General features: G+C 42.1%; 1 protein-coding gene and 1 long non-coding RNA gene across 3 annotated transcripts in view; one reads left to right on the top strand and one right to left on the bottom strand.

The window, feature by feature from the left end:
* Positions 1-9258: 9258 nt before the first annotated feature.
* rps10 (ribosomal protein S10) lies at positions 9259-14371 on the top strand. Of its 2 annotated transcripts, none has more exons than XM_088639875.1 (6): positions 9259-9345; positions 10266-10415; positions 11511-11685; positions 12338-12415; positions 13919-13974; positions 14288-14371. In XM_088639875.1, exons 2-6 carry the CDS (start codon positions 10266-10268, stop codon positions 14327-14329), a joined length of 501 nt encoding a protein of 166 aa, XP_088496001.1. In that variant the 5' UTR covers positions 9259-9345; the 3' UTR covers positions 14330-14371. The 2 variants fall into 2 exon arrangements, with proteins under 2 accessions (XP_088496001.1, XP_088496000.1); XM_088639874.1 differs by having other exon boundaries at positions 13919-14019; positions 14059-14371.
* The window catches only part of LOC148658538 (uncharacterized), a 136619-nt gene continuing 129282 nt past the window's right edge, over positions 14289-21625 (bottom strand). The window contains exon 2 of the long non-coding RNA XR_015940096.1: positions 14289-14439. This is a non-coding gene — a long non-coding RNA (uncharacterized LOC148658538). The remainder of the gene's footprint in view (positions 14440-21625) is intronic.

The raw sequence follows: 21625 nt of genomic DNA, 5'->3' as shown, positions 1-21625 counted from the left end.
CTACTGGAAGACCTGCTGTTACATATTAATAACCGACAGGATGAGCTACAGCCATGGAAGGAGACGCTTTTCACGAGGAAGGAGAACAGAGAAATGAAAAATTGATGTGCGGATATGTACACGATGTAATCTAGTATAGTGTTATTAATATTATTAGAACGATTATTAGTAAATGTGGGTGTTGATAATAATAGTAGCAGCAGGAGAATGGGAACCCACAGAATTAATTTGATATACAGTCGCTGTAATGCAGATTCAATATCAGGGATTATTGTTAATCATTATTTACAATCAGAAAAGGTTATTGCCTGCAATATTGGTATACATATAGTAATTCGCTGTACATTGTGATCAACGTGTGCTCGATACAAGGTTAGAATAATGCAGTTTGAAGCAGAAAGTGTTAATAACTTGCATAAGCCTTCATTGTTGAAATATAGACAGTATGTTATGTTTTTCTTTCAGATCATTTCAGATACACATTTCTATACGCCGCACTTTGCTATCATTACGAAATGCTGTCTGCTAACTACTCATCCTTCTGCATGTTAAAGAGGTTACGCTTCTGAATAAGTATGTAACAACATCTTAGGGTTTCTTTCTTGTTGTCATCAGCTACGCTATAAACAACCGCAACGTGCTGCTTTCATCTCGGTCTCTGTCTCTCATGAAACCTTCTAGAAAGCTCCTCTTGAGACTTTATTTAATACCACTTAATAACTGTATGATAATCAAATGGCCTCTATTGTCGTCTGGTCAGACCATAACGGTCATTATATTGCTTTGTAATACATATTACTTTTAATTTTAAATTCAGTGTTAATTACTCCACTGTTAGCCCTCCGTTATCTAAGGTACTACTGTCGGTGTAAGCTTTTCAATCCATAAACAGAAAAGAAATATATTTGTTGATTATTGACAAAATTAATGTAAGCATCATTGTTATGACTGAAGTTTACACACAGCATATTTATGCTGGATTATTTTAAACTGCCGTGTTCCTAAACTATAGGGACCATTTTCTTTCCCGACGTTTTTACTTTTGTCAGGTGGATGGATTCTGAAGATAAGGGAAACTAGCATGTTATGTGTATTCCTTTACTTAACCCTGTCGGAGAGGGATTTTAATCTCACTGTTTTTTGTTCCAAGCTTGGTAATTAATCAAATAAAACAACTTCATTATTTTCTTATTTCTACATATATATTTTTCTCAAGAAATTTTGCTTTTGATTACTTAAAAAGTGCTTACAACTTTACATAATTAAGAGGATAGCTGCTTATGAAACACCTTGTAGTCTGTTTTGAAGTCCCACAGTTATCCAGTTAAATAAACAACTAGACAAGCTGAGAGGTCGGTTGGAAGAAAAACCAGGAACTGGCCATGCAGGAACAGAATCGGGGATTCCTACTGCAGGAGGTGTATGAATGCTAGAAATTCCACAAAGAAAGGGAATTTCTCTTTCCAAAATCCTTTACAATGGCCAGAGAGAAAGGAAGGATAGCCAGCATGTCTTGGCAGCTGGGAATAGACAAGGCGTACCCAGAAAAAGACCTTGTGGGTGGGTGGGGGGGGGGGAACATGCAAACTCCACACAGAAGACACTGCAGGTTAGAATCACACCCAGGAACCAAGCACTGATACAGAAGCATTCACCTCCGTACCACTGTGCACCCCAAGTTTAAAAAATGTTTTAGCAGGTCTTTTTAGAGCTTTGCATCTTTGCAGATTGTATAAAGGTGAAGGAGCTAAATGCTAGTGTACTTTCCCTGTCAGATGCACGAGGAGGCTGTGCTTAAATTACCCATCAGGCATCCCAGACCCCACACGCTGTGTTCTAAGTGCTCCGAAATGATTGTTCTTTGGAGCAGCTAGCTTGATGTCATGGCTGCCTGGAGAGTGCCAGTGCAAAATAAAAAAGCCTTTTCTATTTCTGTCAAAGAACGTTAGGGCAGCAGCTGCAAAAATCCCATTGTAATCAAAGGGGGCTGCTGTCTGTCCTGTGGTGTTCTTTAACTCTCTGGTCACCACATGCGTTGTGATCAAGCTCCAGAGATGCCTGCCGGTCAGATATGAGCTAGTTTCAATGAGCCTTTATTACAGGGTTTTAAACAACTATTTACAAGCCTGATTGTAGTACAGCAGGTATAAATTGAATATACAGATGAATGTAGGTCGCTTTTGACTGTCCATCAGAACAGGCCCATGATGCAATGACTGGTTTGGCATGTATTTGAACATGTACTAGTAAACATGTTTATAATGTGTACAAATAATTAGATATAATTCCTCTTTGTATCTACTATACTAAAGCACCTTTCATGAGAAATAATGTCAAAGCACAGTACAGTAAAAACGGGAAAATTAATAGCATACCTAGATGAATATGTAATCGATACAACATACATCATAATCTACACAAAATAAGATCCACATTTCCTTATTAAAAACATCTCACAGTGCTTAGAAACTGTCACTGTGAGCTCTCCGCCATATATGTCCTTCCTCATTCTCATCCCTTTGATTCTCAAAGTATCGGGCTCTTTCGGAGATATTCCTCCTACATTTGGCTCAGTCAGGGGCCATGATTTCCCCCAGCTGACACAGGCATTGCATTTCTTCACATCTGCCTCTACCATAACTCTGACATGCTTCTTCTGTCCTCCTCTGCAGCAATTGTCTTGGCTTAACCTTGAGAACCTTTTACAAGCTTGCTGTCTTACATCTGGGTGACATGACCCACTCAATGGAGCTCATGGGGGATGATCACAGCTTCAGTGCTGGGGTTCCTGCTTAGGAAACAATACTGCTGTTGGCGTGTCTGTCCTCCCACTTGCAAGATCTTCTGCCAACAACTTAGGTGATACAACTCCAGTCCTTTTAAGTGTGTCCTGTATGTCTGAGTCTTGTACAGCGATGAAGGAAAGATGACTGTGCAGTAAACCTTCCCTTTAGCTTCAGTGTTGGCAGACGGTGGACTTCTGAATGTTAAGTCTGAGTCCCATCTTCTCATGCACCTCAGTCAATGTATTTGCACTTAGGTGTTGATATGTTTCTGAGAAGGCCCATAGTGCAGCATCATACTGATGTTTGGTGACTAAAGTGAGGGTGGTTTTAGTTTTGGACTGGACTTGAAGTTTGAGTAATTTGCTGTGTATTCAGCAAGTCATCTGACCCCCCCAGGAGGGAGCTTGTATGCAATCCAATGAGCATGCTGCTCAGAAATATTGGAAACTAGCTTGGGAGGTGAGAAACCCTTGTTTCCCTTGTTTATCCTCCTGTTTGGATTTCAAAAGGCTCTTTAATGAATCCTGAATGAATAGTTGAGGACCACTGCAAGTATATCATCATGAGGAGCACCATTCGTCAGGAGGATCTTCTTGAGTGCCTCACCATTCAGAGTCAAACACTTTTGCGAAATTAAAGAAGCAGCAGAAGGGTTGGTCTCTTTTTCTACATTTTTCCTGTAACTGAAAGACTTCAAAAATCCTGTTGGCTGTGCTTCCGAGTGTCTGAACCCACATGGGGATTCTGAGAGAAGCTCTTCAACTGGAGGAATTAGACGGACCGGGAGGAATTTTATGCTGATTTCGCCTGGAATGTACAGCAGATCCCTGAGTAGTTTCTTCAGTTGAATGTTCCCCTTTCTTGAAGACTGACATAACTTTGACATAATTGAAAACCTTATCATCCATCCATCTTCTAATGACTTCATCCATTTCAGTGGCACAGAAAGCCAGACCTATCCCATCAAGCAACAGATGCAAGGCAGGATACTCCCTGGATGGGACAGCAGTCTATCACATGGTACTGTACATACAGACACAAACACAGATACTAGGGCCAAGTTTCCCAGAAAATAATTAACCTACCTGGATGTCTTTGGACTGTGGGAGGAAACCGGAACACCTGGAGGAAACCCTTGTGAACACATGGAGAACATACAAACTCCATACAGATAGCACCTCAGGTCTGAATTTGAACCCAAGGCCCCAACACAGCAATGCTAACCACTGCATGCAGGCAGCACTCAGAATGACCGTTTTTATTCAAATGTTGTTGATGGTCTTGCTTCATCTGATCCTTTCAGGGGTTCTCTTCAGGTGCAATGGCCAAGTAAATTTATCACCTTGTAGGTTTTTTCTTTGCAGGTGCCAGGGGAGAGTGTTGGAATGCACATGGACACACTGGCTCATGCCAGGCTGGGAAGCTTGCAGCTGTTGGAAAGGACTAATTACTGAGCAGTGCTGATTACAGAGCAGAGACCTGCACTGGCACAGCCCTGATACTGCACTATCAGGGGCAGCTGGCTGCTGAGCGTTGGGCAGTTAACTTTTAGTAGCAAACTTTTCACGTAGATATTTACAAGTGAAAGACTAAATATCCAAATCCACACATATGTCATCATGTACTGACACCTGTGCGGCAGTACAGAATCTAGTTCTAACATTGCAGACATCGCTTCCAGCATTACATGTCTCCTCAATGTGAGAGTCTGTAATTCTTACAGGCATCACCTCTGTGTCGGAATTAGTATTCTGGGAATTTTGCACTATCTTCTACAGTGGGACACACTGCATGTCAGTGTTTTTTTCTGAGCACAAATGAAGAACAGAGTGGGAAAGCTGGGACTATCAGACTAGCTCTCCCCTGTGTCCCCCTCAAGGAATATAGCAGGGTTGGGCAAGCCTGGTGGTGGAGACCCATGGCTACAGTATGTCATCTGCTGGCAAGGACAAGACAGCTGTTTTTTTATTATGTCTCCTCAAACTGCTGATTTAACCGGCTCTGGCTTAGGCACAGATCCTACTGTAAGTGATTCTACACCAGCAGGTCACCCGAGCTGGATAAAATAGTTTTTCAATTGACAAATGAGCATAAACCTCGTTTCAGGTTTTTAAATCATTGAGAAGCATCTAAATCAGAACATAACTTTCACCAATTAAGCTCAAAAACGTTATTATGTTAAATGCGTGAATGACACAAGAACCCGGTGACCACTTTCATGCGCGGTAAATCTTTTTTTCCCTGCGTTTTCGTCAGCAGCGTGTACAAATACTCTGGTATGCTGACCTCTAGCGGTTCGAGTTGAAATAACTTTCCAACTGCCTATGTACAGTACCTAACAGAAATGCTGACAAAATTATTTGAGCAAAGTTCACACCCGTTGCTTAAAATTGTCCAAAGGTGTTTTTACTTGTGGTGCTTTTTTATTTTGAATCTCTGCATTTTGTACCTACGTTTATTGATTTAAAAAAGTAAACAAATACATGTAAGAGTTTTTAATACTTTATGGAAAATCTAAACCCAATAACAGTGTAAAGGCCTGTGCTGTAGTTTTATACTACTGACAGGCTAACATGTCATTTACAAACTTTCAAAGATAATTTTACACACCATACAAAACTGCACTGTTTAGTTGAAATTCCAACATGGATGGCTATAAATTAGTTGAAATTCAATTCAGGAGGTCATTCAGCCCATCTAGCCTGTTTGATAGCTGGTAATTAACTGATCCAAGTAACTAATGAATCTAGGATCTCATTCTACATTGAGGCTGCTGGCTTTGACAACATGGCTGGATTGCTTGTTCCACACTCCCACAACCCTTTGATGTAGTTTCCACTTGTGTCCTCTGGTTTGTTTCACTGTTCATTCTGAAGAAATCTGCTGGCCTGACTTTGTTAGGGCTTTTGAGGATTTTCAATCACTATATCAGGGCCCCTCGCAGTCCTCTCTGTTCAAGACTAAAGAGATTCTGTTCCTCCTGGTCTTGTCAAGTGTAGGAATTTCCTTAAAGCCCCAGAATGTACAGTATCTGGATGCTCAGCTCTGACTGATTCTGGGTCTGCAGTATTATATCTATAATGAGAAGACCACAATTGCACAATTGCACAATTGCCTTATTTATGTCATACGTTTTTAACACAACATCCTTTGAAATTCAGAATTCAACGCACCTCCTCACTGTGCACCTCCTCTTGGCCACCACGTATCTATCGTCCTGTGTGTTGGTCGTTCTGTCCTTCCAGTTGTATGTTGATGTGCTTTATTGTACTGCTATCATTTTTTCTTATTAACTGGTTTGAAATGTGTGTGTGCACATTGTGTGAAAGTGCTGTCTATTGTACTGTGCAAGAGAACATCTTGAACATCTTGAACAAGAATCCCAATGTACAATGTACATATGACAAATAATGTCTCTCTCTCTCTTACATTCTACATTTTTAATTCTTCATTATATCTATAAATTCTAATTTTTGTCTGCTTATTGCTTCCCCACATTGTCTAGAATGTGTGCCAACATAAACACTGGAGTCTTTTTTAATACATTTCCCATTTTGTACTTATAGTTTATGTTTTGCTACCTGCTTGCAAAACCTGCTCTTGTCTACTTTAAACATCATCTGCCAGGCGTTACTCCACTCTTGAATTGTATCTAAATATATCTGAATGTCTTTAATTGCTTCTGCTGTGCTTGCTAAACCTCCTAATTTGATTTGCAAATAGGATTTGTTTATTAACTATACTGGAATCTATATACAGTATACAGTATATCAAACAATTAACAAATTCTAAATCTGTACACCCCCATACACATTATGAGGACCTTTATCAAAATAAAATCTAAATATGCCATATCACATGCTCTGTCTTAAGTTAGGCAAGACCTAACTTTTCTCAGTTCATGTTAACTGTTTACATTACCTTAGATTAATAGAAGTCAAATTTAGAAAGAATTGATTCCGTTTTCTCAGCCTTCTTATGGATGAGCACTACATTAGCAGTGTTCTGTCCATGGCTATCACCCCTGTCTTCAGCATCTGTAGGAAGAGTTGCCTTAATGTCTTGTGAATAACGTCTCTAGATTCCTTAAGAACAATTGTTAGTTTGTTAATCATCAGGCCCTGTCAGGAATACTTTATATCCTGAGTGTTTTTTGTGCCCAGAATATGTTTGCCTCTTCTGATCTTATATTATTTAATACAGAAGCTTGTCTTTTGGCTGCCTAAGGTATATTGTTGACTTTATTCCTTAGTGAACACCTCAGTGAAACACATTTAAGACATCAGCCATTCCCTTTGTATTGTAGATGTTTCCATTTTTGGTCCAAATATATCTTACTTCACCCTTGACAGTTGTTTTTCTGTTGTAGCAATGAAAGAAAATGTTTATATTTTAATTTTAGCTTCCACTGCAATATTCATTTCAGTTCCTTTCTTGGCCTTCCTTTTGTGTGCTTGCAATTAATTGTACTCCTTTTCATTTTATAAGACTCTTTCTTTTCTCTTACATTTTTTGAACTATTTGAGACACATTTTGTAGCTTGGTTTACCCACTTTTGGGATACATTTATTCTGTGCTTCAATCAGTTTATAATGTAGCTAACTGTTTCCCGGTGATTTCATTACCTGTCCTATCTCCTGTTTAGCTCTCTTTATCCCTGTCACAGTTCCAAAATATAGTTCAAAGTACACCATATCATGATCACAGGTCCCATATGGTTCTCTCAACCTGTTTGCTTCCGTCTGTCGTGACCAGATATGTACAAGCATTGTCCTCTGTAGGTGTTTTGTCAAGCTGATTAAGAAACATCATTAAACATGTGCACAATTCAATTTCTGCTGCAGACATGCCTATAGTTCTTTTTCCTATAGTCTGTGTGTGGAACATTAAAATCATCCGTGAAAAAACTACATCATGTTTTGCACTAAAATTCCTCATTTGTCTATAGAGTGTCAAACTACAATCAACATCTGCTTTTGGCAGCCTATAGCAAACTCCTATACCTTTGGAATGATTTTTAGAAGTCTGACCCACACGATTCAGAGACTCTTGTTTCCACTGGTTAACATTTCTGAGCCTGAGCAGTCTTTTCTATATATAAATCTACACCTTGTGCTCTCTTCTCTTTCCTGGAATAGAGTGTATCGGATGATACTGCATTCTCCTCCATCACTCTCTCTTTCCTAGTATAATCCTGCATCAGCAGGGATTGTCAGCACACCAGTCTCCATTTGGGTTTGAACCAAATCTTTGAGCTGACGTTGCCATTAACTGCGACCGAGAAATACTCCAACCGGCGCGTCGCTCCGCCTGCCGTCGGAGTAGGAGGGGGGGGGGGAGGAGAACAAAGTAATGTTGCCAATTCATAGAGGGGGGTTATTAGGAGGCATGGGAAATTTGGCCAGGACGCCGGGGTTAGACCCCTACTCTGTTCGAGAAACACCCTGGGATTTTTAATGACCACAGAGAGTCAGGACCTCGGTTTTACGTCTCATCTGAAGGACGGGGCTTATTTACAGTATAGTGTCCCTGTCACTATACTGGGGCATTAGGACACACCTGGACTGCAGGGTGAACACCACCTGGTGGCCCCACTAACACCTCTTCCAGCAGCAACCTTAGTTTTTCCCAGGAGGTCTCCCATCCAGGTACTGACCAGGCTCACACCTGCTGAGCTTCAGTGGGTTGCCAGTTGTGAGTTGCAAGGTGATATGGCTGCTGGCCTCCTCATTCACTCTCAGTTAGCCATATTTCTGTGTTTTCAATTACATTGTGATAACCTGCTAATGCGGCAGCTTGTGTTTCATCTAGTTTGTTTCTAACACTAAGCATCAGAGCATTTAGATGTTAAGCATAACACAAAGCATGCACAAGTACTCAGGTAGAAGCACTGTATGACTTGGTTCTTTGTTCAGTTTTCCCTTTGGTTCTCCTTAGGTCTTTGATCTCCGTGTACCTTCCTAATGGACTTTCATTGGCTCCACCCCCCTGCTTCTAGTTTAAATGTTGCTGGATTTCATTGGGAATTCTTGTACCGCAACAGCTAGAGCCCTTGTCATTTAGATGTAATCTTCTACATCTGTCCTGATGGTCCTCTTGCATGGATAACTTTCCAGTGGCCCACAAAGCTGAAGCCTTTGTCTTTCACAACATGCCCGTTTAGATGAGCTACTTATTCTTATGCTACAGTAGGCTCCCTGAAATCTCCGGCACTTTTGTTGTTACAGAAAATCCTTGGAACAGTTATTTGCTTTTCTACTCCCTGGATTATGTATTTTACTTCCATTAGATAGAGCTTTTATTCAACTGGTTTTAATCGATGCAGATTGTTGTTTGTACGTGTTTGATTGCTCTTTTTATATCTCTACATGGCGTATAATCTTGACTAAATTGCGATAAATATAGACCTCGTCCGCTATTCCGTACAACATGGCGCCCCCTATGTACGAGCGGCAGCATTCTCCCGGTCCTTACGGCAGACGCCACTTCCCGTTGTATAAATATGCGCTGTGCGCATGCTCCTTCCTTTCCGGCTCCGATCTCATAGCAAGCTGCAGAGGTAGGCGACTGATCTCGCTGGATTATCTGCCTTATATCTTCACCATCGTAACGAAATCATCATTTGTAGTGTCGTTGAAGCCCCCTTTTGCATTTCACAGATGTGACTATTTGATTATTTCTCAAAAAATGCCTTCATGTTTCCAGATGGTTGTTAAAACGCTCGGGTGATGTCGGTGTCCAGGCAGTAGGCCTCTCTCATGCACAGTAGGTTGAATGTTGAAAAGAAAAAGGTCATAAATGGTCAATGGCCGTAGCGATTTGATACCCGGTGCGTGAAATAGTAGAGCTTTTCTCTGCAAGGAGCAGGGGGTTTGGTAATCACAGCATCAGAACTAGTATTCAGGTTACGTTCTGTGGCCCGATTGGCTTTCTCAAAGCTTAAAATGCTGTTGTTGGATACTGGTCCTGGAAGAACCCGTGATTGATCGTGTTAAAAGCCTCAGAAATGCCATACGGTTTCCTTACCTACTCGGGAGTTGATTAAAATTCGCGTATTGCTTACACATTACACATTGGGAGTGTTTTGTAGCTTTACTCTTCTAGATCATAAACTTAGGCCTGCACAGGCGTGTTGAACTGCTTGTTGGGAATCCATTTCAGTGTTGATGTAGCCTCTTCTGTTTCTTCTGTACTTATGGAGGGAGCTCTTGGAGAATACATACGGTCTTTCCACGCAGCAGGAGATGCTGAAGCCTTTGGCGAAAACTGGCCACTTTTGCGATAGTTTTCGCTTTGTTAGACAAGTGTTTTAATTGTCACTTTAACACTGATCACTTTGTCACGCATTCGGTGAAACGGTTGCTGAGTAAATGGGTCGTAAAATACGTGAGAGCTCTTACATCCGTTACCATTGCAAACTGGCTTGAAGTGAGCTCACTGCGGTAAAGTCACCGGCCTGTGCTCTTCTGTGCCCTGCAGATGTTGATGCCCAAGAAGAACCGCATTGCCATCTACGAGCTCCTCTTCAAGGAGGGCGTCATGGTGGCCAAGAAGGACGTGCACCTGGCCAAGCACCCCGAGCTGGCTGACAAGAACGTGCCCAACCTCCACGTCATGAAGGCCATGCAGGTGAGGCTGGCCCCCGGGCGACTCTGCTGAGGACACGGTCCTCTGTTATAGGAGCATGGTGTGAGGTCCTGCTGGTGTTCAGGCAGGCAGGGCCTGGTTGTTGAGATGTAGTAAGTCTGGTTGCATGTGTTTGCAGTCATTTATATGGGTGCTGTAGAGGTAGCACATTGGATTACAGTTAATGGATTTATGTGAACAGGAAGCACGTCTTTACACAAAGGGTGGTGGGAGTATGGAACAAATAACCCAGCCATGTTGAAGCTGAAACTCTGGCTTCATTGAAGAAGTGCCTGGATGAGATCTGCATCCAGCCAGCTACCGAATGGGCTGCATTTGTAGACGGCCTCTTTTTGGTAATATTTTTGTCACGGCTCTGTGCCTTTGGGTTTGTATTGTCCGTTGAAATTACACTGTGAAAAATGCTTTTGAATCTGAGGATTGAATTTCTTAATAGGGATGTTTGAGTTGCTAAAATTGTTTAAATTGGGGAGTGTCCATCCTTGTTCTCAAAGAGCCCTGATCCAATTAGTCTTGGGTCACCTGTTTCTAAAGATGGGGGAAACTAGCGATGAATCAAGCAGGTAATTGTTCATGAAGAGAACTGTGGCCCTTGAGTTCTGGAGATTTAATGGTGACTTAGGACTGGGGCTCTGCAGGACCAGGGTTGCAGCTGCCTTTTTCTACACGCAGTTCAGTAGGAGATAAAGGGGATGTAGGGAAGTTGTTGATTCTAGTTTAGATATTTTGCTATGCAGTCAGTAAAAAAAATAAACACGAAATCTGCATCTGGAGAAGTCCTTTGCTCCCTTGCCAGATTAAGATTTCTTCCGTGAAACAAGAGGTTGATTGATCTATAGAGTCCTTGAGATGCTTCGGTCCCCAGTGCTGCTCGTCACTGCCGTTCTGACCCTCATCTTTGAGTGGCTGAATAATTGTGGTGGGGATATCTGTACAGACAGCTGAGCCTCACTCAGGCTTAAGTAGAGTCATAGTTTTTAGCCGTGCTGTCATAGAGTTTTGATTAGGAAAGGTGACCTATTACACTGAAGTGCCTGCTTCTTAGTTCTCTCTGTCCCCCCCCACCCCCCAACGCAGTCGCTGAAATCCTGCGGGTATGTGAAGGAGCAGTTTGCCTGGCGCCACTTCTACTGGTACCTGACCAATGAGGGGATCCAGTACCTGAGGGACTTCCTGCACCTGCCGCCCGAAATTGTTCCTGCCACCCTGCGCCGCCAGACGCGCCCCGAGACCGCCAGGCCGCGCCCCAAAGGTAGGCATTGTTGTCTCGGAATGGGGCATTAGCTCCTGGGAGGGCGGGAGGTTGCTTTGCAAAGGAGGCCTTACCCAGGACTTTGGACCACTCTTAAAACCCAACACCTAGAGGCCTGGTGAGTTTGTATTACTCTGTCTACTGCCAAGGCAAAGCGATGTCAGGCACATTTAGGAGTGGGAAATCTTTACGATCTCGGACGTTTTGGGGATTTCTGCTGCTCTGTATGTGTTGGACTTGTTCAAATACATGCCAGTTCTGCCTAATGGACCTGACGCCTCCAGTACAGATCACACTTGCAGCCTCCCAGTTGGTTCAACCAGTAAAGATGCTCGTTACCGGGAAGGTTGAACTCTGTAAGCAGGGGGTTTGAGGCTGGGTCATTATTAGATTTAAGAAACAGTTAAGCCGGGGGTGGGTTTGGATGGTTTGAATTGTATAACAGTGTAGTTCGTAGATAGTAGTTTGTATTTTTAAGATTGGGGAATCAAATAAGATTACATGTATGGTGAAATAGCTATAGGATGAGAAGTAAAATAGTCAAAGCTGCAGAAATGTCTTTTGTGAGTCTTAAAATTTTACCTTTGTTGCCTGGATGGGGAATGATGCCTTGAGGCTGAAAGTGCTGAGGAGTCGTGTTCTCTCCTGGCAGGTCTGGAAGGGGAGAGGCCCGCTCGCCTGGCCCGTGGGGAGGCTGACAGGGACACGTACAGGCGCTCGGCAGCACCCCGTGAGTACTGGGCTGATAGCTGGACTGGCCTTCACCTTGCACGCCTTTGTTAAAGTCTTTAGGTTTGGTTTAAGCAAGAGGCTGGTTGCTCACTGATGCAACCCATCCGGATTAAGTGGCCAGTTCCAAGATGGGACCCCAGTTAAAAGATCTATAATTGGGCTCGCATCCTTTAAAAAAGGACCGCCTGGGTGAGGTACAGCAAGACTGGCCAGATCAGAAGTGGGCAGCACAGTGTGGGTATGGCTTAGCGCTCACAGCTTCTGATTCTCGGCTGGAGTGAGAGAAAACGGCAAAGGACATGAAATGGTTTTGTTTATAGTGCAGTCTTCGTGGGAAACCCCACTGTTTCGCTTGAAACATTCATTTGAAAAGGAATACCTGCAAATTACAGGTCAAGTAACCACCTGTTTAACTCTGGCTCTTGAGGGCTGAGGAGTCATCAGAATTAGATCCCAGATGATCTCTGAATTACTTTAACAAATTTCCTAAATTGATCATCATAAAATTGTTCTGAGTCTTCAGTGATTTAATTAATGGTGACCTATATACCCTGCTGGACTGGGGCTCCCTGGAACTAAGGTTGGACAGCCCTGCTCTACAGAATTCATTCCCTGGGTTGTTGGCCCCCAAAGGCTCCATCTAGGGGTAAATAACTGGGTTCACTTAAACATGAGCACCTTTATAACTTTGGGCAAGTGCTTCCAGTGCTTTTTTCCAAAACTGGAAGATTAGGGTAGAATAAAGACATCTGGGTAAATGTCTTTGTCATATAAAGTTTTAGCAGATTATTCGGTCAGATGCATGACCTAAAAGCATTCAGAAAAAGTCTGCTGGTTTAACTAGACTTGAACTGGTAGACGTGAACTTGGCTGGTAAATAAAATGCCAGATTTTTCTTACGTAACGAGGGTATGTATTGCCCATTACTATTTCATTTACATGAAGAATACACATAATTATTCTTTGGAATGTAATGCAGTTTTAGCTCTACTGTGTATTTACTTGGTGAAATAGTCCTTTATTGACAAACTGGATATCTTTAGCAAAGTGAATGTATATGTACATTTAACTGAACTGTTGTTTATTAAGCATAGTTTCTAATTAATATACAAAATGACCAAATTGTTTATCTTTAAAACCAGTTTAAATGCATTACAAGGATTAAATCCTTTATAGTCACTTCCCTGTTCTAGTACACTTGGATTTAGTAGCCGATTTGCAAAATTAATTGCACATGGAAAAAACTAAACTTTACGAACTCGTTAAACTGGAAGAAGTAAAACCCATGAATACCCAATTTCTTAATCATCTTGATCTGAATCCCAGACAGGTGCATGTTTCAAGAACAGTCACAATTCCAGTTTTCATGTTTTACCCAAATGCAGAAATAAGCAAAAGAAAGAAGACTTTGTTTAAAACGTGAAAATCTGAATCATTATCTACGAATGGAAGATCTGGTGTCAGTATTGTCCCCTGAAACCTGACTTGTTTCCACCTGCAGCTGGTGCTGACAAGAAGGCAGAGGCTGGTGCTGGAGCAGCTACAGAATTCCAGTTCGTAAGTGTGCTTTATTTTCTTCTGTCAGCACGGCACGGGAGTCCGGTATTTCCTCTTAAGCGTGGAAAAAATCTCGACTTGCAGGATCAGATTGGGCTTTTTCTTTCACTGTAGTTCTGAGAAATACAGGGGCAGGGAGGGAATGTGGTTGCTTTTTTCTACAACAGGGAGGGCAAGTCAGTGTCTTAAGCACTGGTGAAGCTGTTCATGGTTTGCAGTCCTTGGCTACATCTGGAGCCAGGTGTTGTGTGTCTTTTGCCCAAGGTGCTGTTGCTGAGGATGTGACTAATTGCCTTTTTCCTCCTACTTGCAGAGAGGTGGATTCGGCCGTGGACGAGGACAGGCCCCTCAGTAATTGCGCACTCATTTTCTGTACAATAAAGTTGTGAAAAACTCAGTTCTTTGTGGTTCACGTATTTTTTTTTTATACATGGGGCGGAGCCCACTGTGGTTAAGGATCTGCGCCTGTGGCTGGCAGAGGAATCCTACTCCGTAGGGCCCCTGAGCGAGGCCCTTAACCCCAACTGCTCCAGGGGTGCTGTACAATGGCTGACCCTGCGCTCTGACTCCAAGCTTCTCTCCCTGTCTGTGTGTCTGTGTCTCCATGGAGAGCGAGCTAGGGTATTCAAAAAGGCTAATTCCTAATGCAAGAAATTGTATATGGCTAATAAAGTAAAGATTAAGATTATAGCTCTGCCTTTCCTCTATGAACCTGAGCTTATCGATATTTAAAAATGCCGTTTGTAGCTTGTTTGACTTGGAAGGCAGTTGTGGGGAGACCTATTGTAGAATGTGTGGTGTACTGCGTTGCTTGTTATAATGAAACTTCACTGTCTACAAGACATCAGGAATTATGTAAATACCATTTTCTAAATCTGAGTGCCATCAATTTACTTGGCCAATATAAAGTAATGGGAAATGTTTTTTGAAGTCACAAATACCGACTAGTAATTCCTCTCCAGACCTGATGGTTGCAGCAGTTCCAGCCTGTGTACAGAAACCAGGATGAAGCAGTACTGGGTAATGGTTGTACAGAGCCATCCTTCCGAGTGAGAGCATTGAGCCTTTCCTATACTGTTGCTTGTTTTGTAATGGGGTAGTTGGGAGGTGTGTAGGGTAATGTCTCATGTTCTCCCCATGATGAGTGGTTTGAGATAGAGGAGCAGTTGGGCAGACAGTGGTGTTGGTGGGTAAGTAGGTGTGGCTCTTCGTTTTGGACCAGAAGTTCCAAATTCTAGTATAAGGGCATTGTACAGCAGGAGGGTGCTGTCCTTCAGATGAGATGTTAACTACTTTGTTGTGAGAGTGCCTGGTATTGGCTTTAAGAATGAGTGTTGACCCCAGTTAAACTCCACTCTGTCCTTGCTTTTTGACCAGCACTGCACTGGTGAAGGTAGTGGGTGCTGTCTTGTGTGCTAGGGATGAGCAGTACCATCCAAATGCAAGCAAAGTTGGAGAGAACACACGGGAGGTAGAGGAAGGGGGTACAGTGCTGCAGTGCTCTTAAAGCAAGTACTGTGAGATGTGCCCTTCTTGGCTGTTGGCTCGAGAGATTGCAATCCAGTTATTTTAAGAAATGTACTGAAACAGTTCAGTTCTTCTGTACCCTGTTGGCAACAATAGCACCCCCATCCTGAAAGCACAGTCCTACCAGCAGGAGCACTGTGTCGGAGCTCTCCACTTGTTGAACACTGATGTGTTGTTGTACACTGATGAATGAGGAGTGTGGAGTAGGAATGACCAAAATTGAGTACAGCTTGAGAATTCGGTAGTGAAACCAGTTGCATCTTACTGCCACTTCTGTCCCAGAACTGTAGTTCCTTTTGTTCACCAGCAGATGGAGCAGGGCTACCACTACATATGTAGGAGATGAATAAAGAGACACTTAAAATAATAATTGATTACACTTATATAGTGTTTTCTGGACACTCCACTCAAAGTGCTTTACAGGTAATGGGGACTCCCCTCCACCACCACCAATGTGCAGCATCCACTCGGATGATGCAATGGCAGCCATAATGCACCAAAACGCTCACCACACATCAGCTATCAGTGGGGAGGAGAGCAGAGTAATGAAGCCAATTCATAGATGGGGATTATAAGGAGGCCATGATTGGTAAGGGCCAATGGGAAATTTGGCCAGGACACCAGAGTTACACCCCTACTCTTTTCGTGAAACACCCTGGGATTTTTAATGACCACAGAGAGGACCTAGGTTTTACGTCTCATCCAAAGGACAGTGCCTGTTTACAGTATAGTAAAGTATTGTAAGTAGTATAGCCCCTGCTGGGGCCAGCAGGGGGTATTCACCCTGCAGTCCATGTGGGTCCTAATGCCCCAGTATAGTGCCCCAAGTGTGCTAGATGGGCCAAATGCCCCCTTGTTGGTAACTATGGGAATTATTTATCTTTTAACATGTTATCAATTGTTTCCTTGAAATACGTCAGATGTGAGGAAAAAGTAGGTTATAGCAAAGACAAGTTAAGGTTTTTCCTTAGCTTGTCCATCCTACTACACCATTAAACACACAAGGCATAACATATCATAAAACATTTGTTTTTACCGCACACATTTGAAGTACACCTTATCGATCTTGTTTACACCATTTAATTAGTGATATAAGAGTAACCCTGACTCCCTTTATGAAGACAAGTCAGAAATTGTGGCAAATCTTAAACACCTTGTTAGGCAATAAAGGTTAGCACTTTTCCTAGCATTCATGTCAAAGGAAAACACTGACAGTGGATGGAGTGCAGGTCTAACTGAAATACTTCTCTTCAATAACTACTCCATATCTTAAGTGTAGTCTATGCCAATGGTTCTCAACTTAGGTCTTGGAGGAACAGTACCTTCTTCTTGTCATTCCAGCTGATCTCTAAATCTGCAGAGCTAATTTATAACTTAACTGATCCGTTTGCTTGTAGAGTTTTCATGTATATGCACAGTCCAAGTATCAAAAAAGCTCTACTTCAAGAATACCGATTCCAAAAAATTTCAAAACTTTACACATTTCCTCAACTTCCTGTAATTTCTGGCTAAACAGGTCTTTGTAGCTGATCAGCTGATGAACAGGAAAGCAGTAGAGACACTGCATGTGAAATTCCGCACGCTGAACCTTTTTTCTTTTTGCAAAGGATCAGTTGGTTATATTTCAGTTTTGAAACTCGAGTGCTATCAATTAAAAATCCCATTGGGGCTTTTAAAGAGTTTAAAGCAAGTTTGCAAATACACCCCAAACAGTAAACTGAAATCAATCATAATTCAGAAAACCATGTTCCTCCAAGACCAGGACCACTCTTACTATGAAACGGTAACTTTGGATTCTGCTTTTAAAAGTTTCTGGACCTCCAAGGGCCAAATATCAAACATAATATCAAAAGCCCAGGTTTAGATCTAGTGGACTTGAATGCTCTTTAAGAACATAAGAAACAATAGAAATGAGAGAGGTCTATGTGGACCATCTTGCTTTCTAATAACACAGTTCTTAAATAAACCAAAGATCTTAACCATCATTTTCTTGCAAAATATGATTAAATCAGCTTTAACAACCTGGCAACAACACCCATTCCTGACACCCACCACCCTTTGTGTAAAGTAGAACTTCCTACTCTCTTGCATATGGATTACCTCTATTTTCACTTGTGTCTACAAATCCATGCTTTACTGTTAGGATTCGAAGAAGTCACCTGAATTAATTTGATCAGTGCCTTTTATGATTTTTATATACTCCTACGCTCTGGTGTACCAGCATACTAAACACTAAAGTCATTATCAGACATTTCCATGGACCCCATTTTCAGGTGAATCAAATCCACAATCCTGATTCCCCACATAAAAAGACAAGGCTCTATTCATGAATACTGGTGTGTTTATTTGTTGGCACATTAATATTACAATCTTCAGTCTCCTCACGTACTTCTAAATTCCATAATCCCCAATTCAAAATAAAATAAAAGGAAAAAAAAAATTCCAGTGATGTACTTCTCGTAGGAATTGTGAAAAGTCACAGTTACCATGTAGGGGGTAGTGCAAACTGGGAGGCTGGGGATTATCTTACTTTATTCACTGTGAATGGCAAACAAATAGAATATACCTCGCTTTTTTAATCCAATATCAATATGAATCCCATCGCATCTGCTTTGAAGAGACATAAGCAGCACAAGCGAGGCGCCTTGGGTGCACACTTTTATGTAAATACATCTTAATCATTTACATATGCAGAACAATACTTCCTTCACCCCAAAGGCTACTTTTCAAGGGACAACGGCACTTGTTGCAAAATTGGGGGAATCTGCCTTACAAGAAACGTAAAGGTGCTAAAAGCTGTCGAGAATTTCATGACAAAACAGGTCGTCGAGGTTTTATTTTCATTAAATGCAAGTCTTGCAATACAAGGGGGGAGGTCTCAGATTGGGCAGTGGTTCTGCACTGTGGTCAACAGAGAGTACCGATAAATGGGTTACAAATGGTCATGCTGATTGTAATGAGACATCTGTACCACAGTTTACGCCTTACAGTACCAATATTGTAGTGCAGCAGATGGAACAGAGGCTAAGTTAACTCGATCTTTGGGCTACAGATCTCTCACTCACACGGCCTTCCAGAGCTGAAAGACTGCATGTGCTCTTGAAAGCGTACCTTTGTGTTGGTTCTGGGTAGGAAGATGAACTTAAATAGGACGTATGCAAGTTAATTTTATTTTGAGATGAGCCTTCATCACACCCCATTTTTGGTTCCCCCAACTTTGTACAAGTGGATGGCAGTTATTTAAAAAAAAACGAAAAATGAAAAAGAAAAGCCGTTGTCTCGCCACTAAATGACTCACAGAGGGACAGCACCAGTACATCGTTGTTTGCTCTAACAGACAAATACAAATCTTATGAGCTCAGCAGCACACATTGTGCACAATCCATAAGAGAAGAAAGGGGTATCAGAAGTACAAGTGGTCATTCTTACTGAACTACAATTAAATGTTAGAAGTCTTTTTTGTCGTTTCAAACCTATCCAGCAAATGGGGCTTCAGATTCTATAATTAAATGAGTTACATGTTAAAAAGACAAAGAAAAAAAGTTACAGCTCCAGCATTAGATCAGCCAAAGTCCAGCACAAAGACCTGGATTCTATAACCATGCTTACCAAGGCAGAGTCAACCACCAAACAAAAAACGCATTTGATGTTTGAACTATACAGTACAAATAGTTATACTATTCATTCTTTTCACAGCTGGATTAAGCCCTCCCCACAGGCAACTGAACAGTCATTACTGAAAAAGAAAACTCTTCGTGAGACACAAAACAAATCCCAGTGCCCAGCAGTTTAATCTACTTAAAGGAAGGCAGTGCTTAAACTAGGTGACATGATCCAGCTAATGTATCATTAACTTCACCACATTCATTTTTCCATTAACCACTCACGGAAAATGGATATTTTCTCAGTTAAGTTTCACTTGTGTAGGACTGTACAGTACAGAGCTACTACAGACCTGGAGTTTGTGGTGTTGTGCCTGCCTCAGTGTCTTCTTGGTTTATACAAAAGAAGGTTTGTGTCCAATAGATTACCAAAGCTCATTCCATGTCATATAGAAGTCACTATATAGTAAAGACCCCCCCGTATGTGGCCTTACTCAGGGCTTCTGAGGGAGAAATACAGAGTGATCATGATGTCAGACATGTATGCCATCAGGTCCTTCGCTAAACTCTTCAGCTTCAACCCTTAAACATGCGAGAGGCTCTTTTATTGATCACCACCTTCTCCCTGACCAGGCACATGGACTATAGCACAATGGGTCATATGTTAACCTCACATGATATGGAGCACTGCTCCACAAAACAACTGTCCATCACTACCTCTTCTTCGTTTGGCATTTGAATTAAATGAACCTAATGGCACCAACAGTACGATGGGAAAGGCATAATGTCTGCCATGGAGCAACGTACACTTTCCTTCTGTCTTCAGTGCATACAGTTTCTGAGCTGCTAATGGGGCTAGTGAACCTACACAACAGTCCACACACGGACTATAAGGTTTGTCCAAAAACTGTCAAATTCATTAATAAACAGGGGGGAGAAAGGTTCTATCAAAAACTTAAAATATCCTGCTGCAAAAGGTTCAGCGATTACTTCTACTTCTGCTTGGATAAATCTGCAGCAAACCTACCTAGTGATCCTGCATGCAAACCATCAAATCCACCCTCCCCCGCCCAGAAAAAAACAAGTAAGCCCTGTACCCAGCAATGCACACTTGACCTTCCTTCGAATTCAACAGCCACTGGAAAGGTGGCTTTCCAATGTGGGTCCCTATAGTGGGGGAGTGTACAAGTACAAGCTTGGCCTTGGAGACAAACGGGGCAAGATGTGCAGCACTATGCCAACGCACTACGCCGACTAAACCGGGACAATGCCACTCCAGAAAGCCCTTCACAATATTAAAACAACAATCGGCACTTGCCGAATCTCGTCTGGCCTCCGTTCACATGCCTATTGACAAGAAAACGGGAGACATGAGCCCTGTGGAACTATATACCGTATATTCTCAAAACCAAACCGAGTTCCTTCATAATACACCCAGCATGAAGACAGCCATAATATTGCACCAACACGTGTTTGGGCCTGAAAAACAATATTACCTCAATTTGCAGAATGATTCAGAATGGCTATAAAAATATTAGAAAAGCAGTTCTAGTAGCCTAACATTTACACCAAAGATAACTGCTCCATTTCTCTTCTTTCCCCCTCGTTTCCAAGAAGCAAATTACAATCACAACAAGCAGAAAGTGTGCTGTGCACAAACGTTATCTCCAGTGCACATGATGTGACAGCAAGAGGAGATCTGAGGGAAACGCATCTGGGCTGTGAAGAAAATGCATGCAAGTGAGGCTACCTATACCAGGGACAGAAGTATGTGAATGGGAACTCATGTACCCAAACTGATCATGAATTAATAACTTCATCCCCCCCCTCACAGCTGTAGTTAGGCTCTGCACCTAACCAGCTCTACAATGGAGCTAAATGAAGGTTTACTTTTAAAGCAAAAGCAAATCGGTCTGCTGCTTCCTAGTTAAAATGGAAAGGTCAGAGAGGAACAGTGGGCTTGGACTGCCAATCAAGATCAGGATAGCTGAAAAAGACGGGGATTAAGGTCAGAAAAGGCATTCCCTCGATTACCTAAAAAGGGGAAGCAGACAGAAATAGGTTTGGATTTGTTTTTTTCTATTTTCGTGCCTTTCCAGCCAATAATATCCACAACAAAGCAGGCCTCGTTCAGAAAGAAATTACATTTCAGCAGTGATCAACTAGGACTGCCAAATTCCATGAAAGGAATCTACTTCTTTTCTGTCTTCCCAGGTCTTTTTCAGCACGGTCTGTAGTATGGGGTAGAGTATGCTGGTCATGCAGGGTACACAGGTTCTGCTCCACAAGTCTGAAGAACCAGGATGAGTAAAAACCAAACCAGGGCTTGGGGACACTCTTGATGCTCTGTTTTAATAAGCTCCCTTCACCCCACCCTCCGTCTTCTGTTTTTGTTACGCCTGTATAAGATTTGTCCACACAGTTTTGTGCTCTGCAGGTTTGCCACCTGCCATGGTAACCCTGTAGTATCAGATCTTACAGCAATAACTATGTCCTATCTAAAAGTACAATCTACCGATGTG

Source organism: Lepisosteus platostomus, chromosome 7 (assembly GCF_059453375.1).
Source record: "Lepisosteus platostomus isolate fLepPlt1 chromosome 7, fLepPlt1.hap1, whole genome shotgun sequence".
In the NCBI taxonomy this organism is placed as follows: domain Eukaryota; kingdom Metazoa; phylum Chordata; class Actinopteri; order Semionotiformes; family Lepisosteidae; genus Lepisosteus; species Lepisosteus platostomus.
This window is presented reverse-complemented; position numbering and strand designations above follow the sequence as displayed.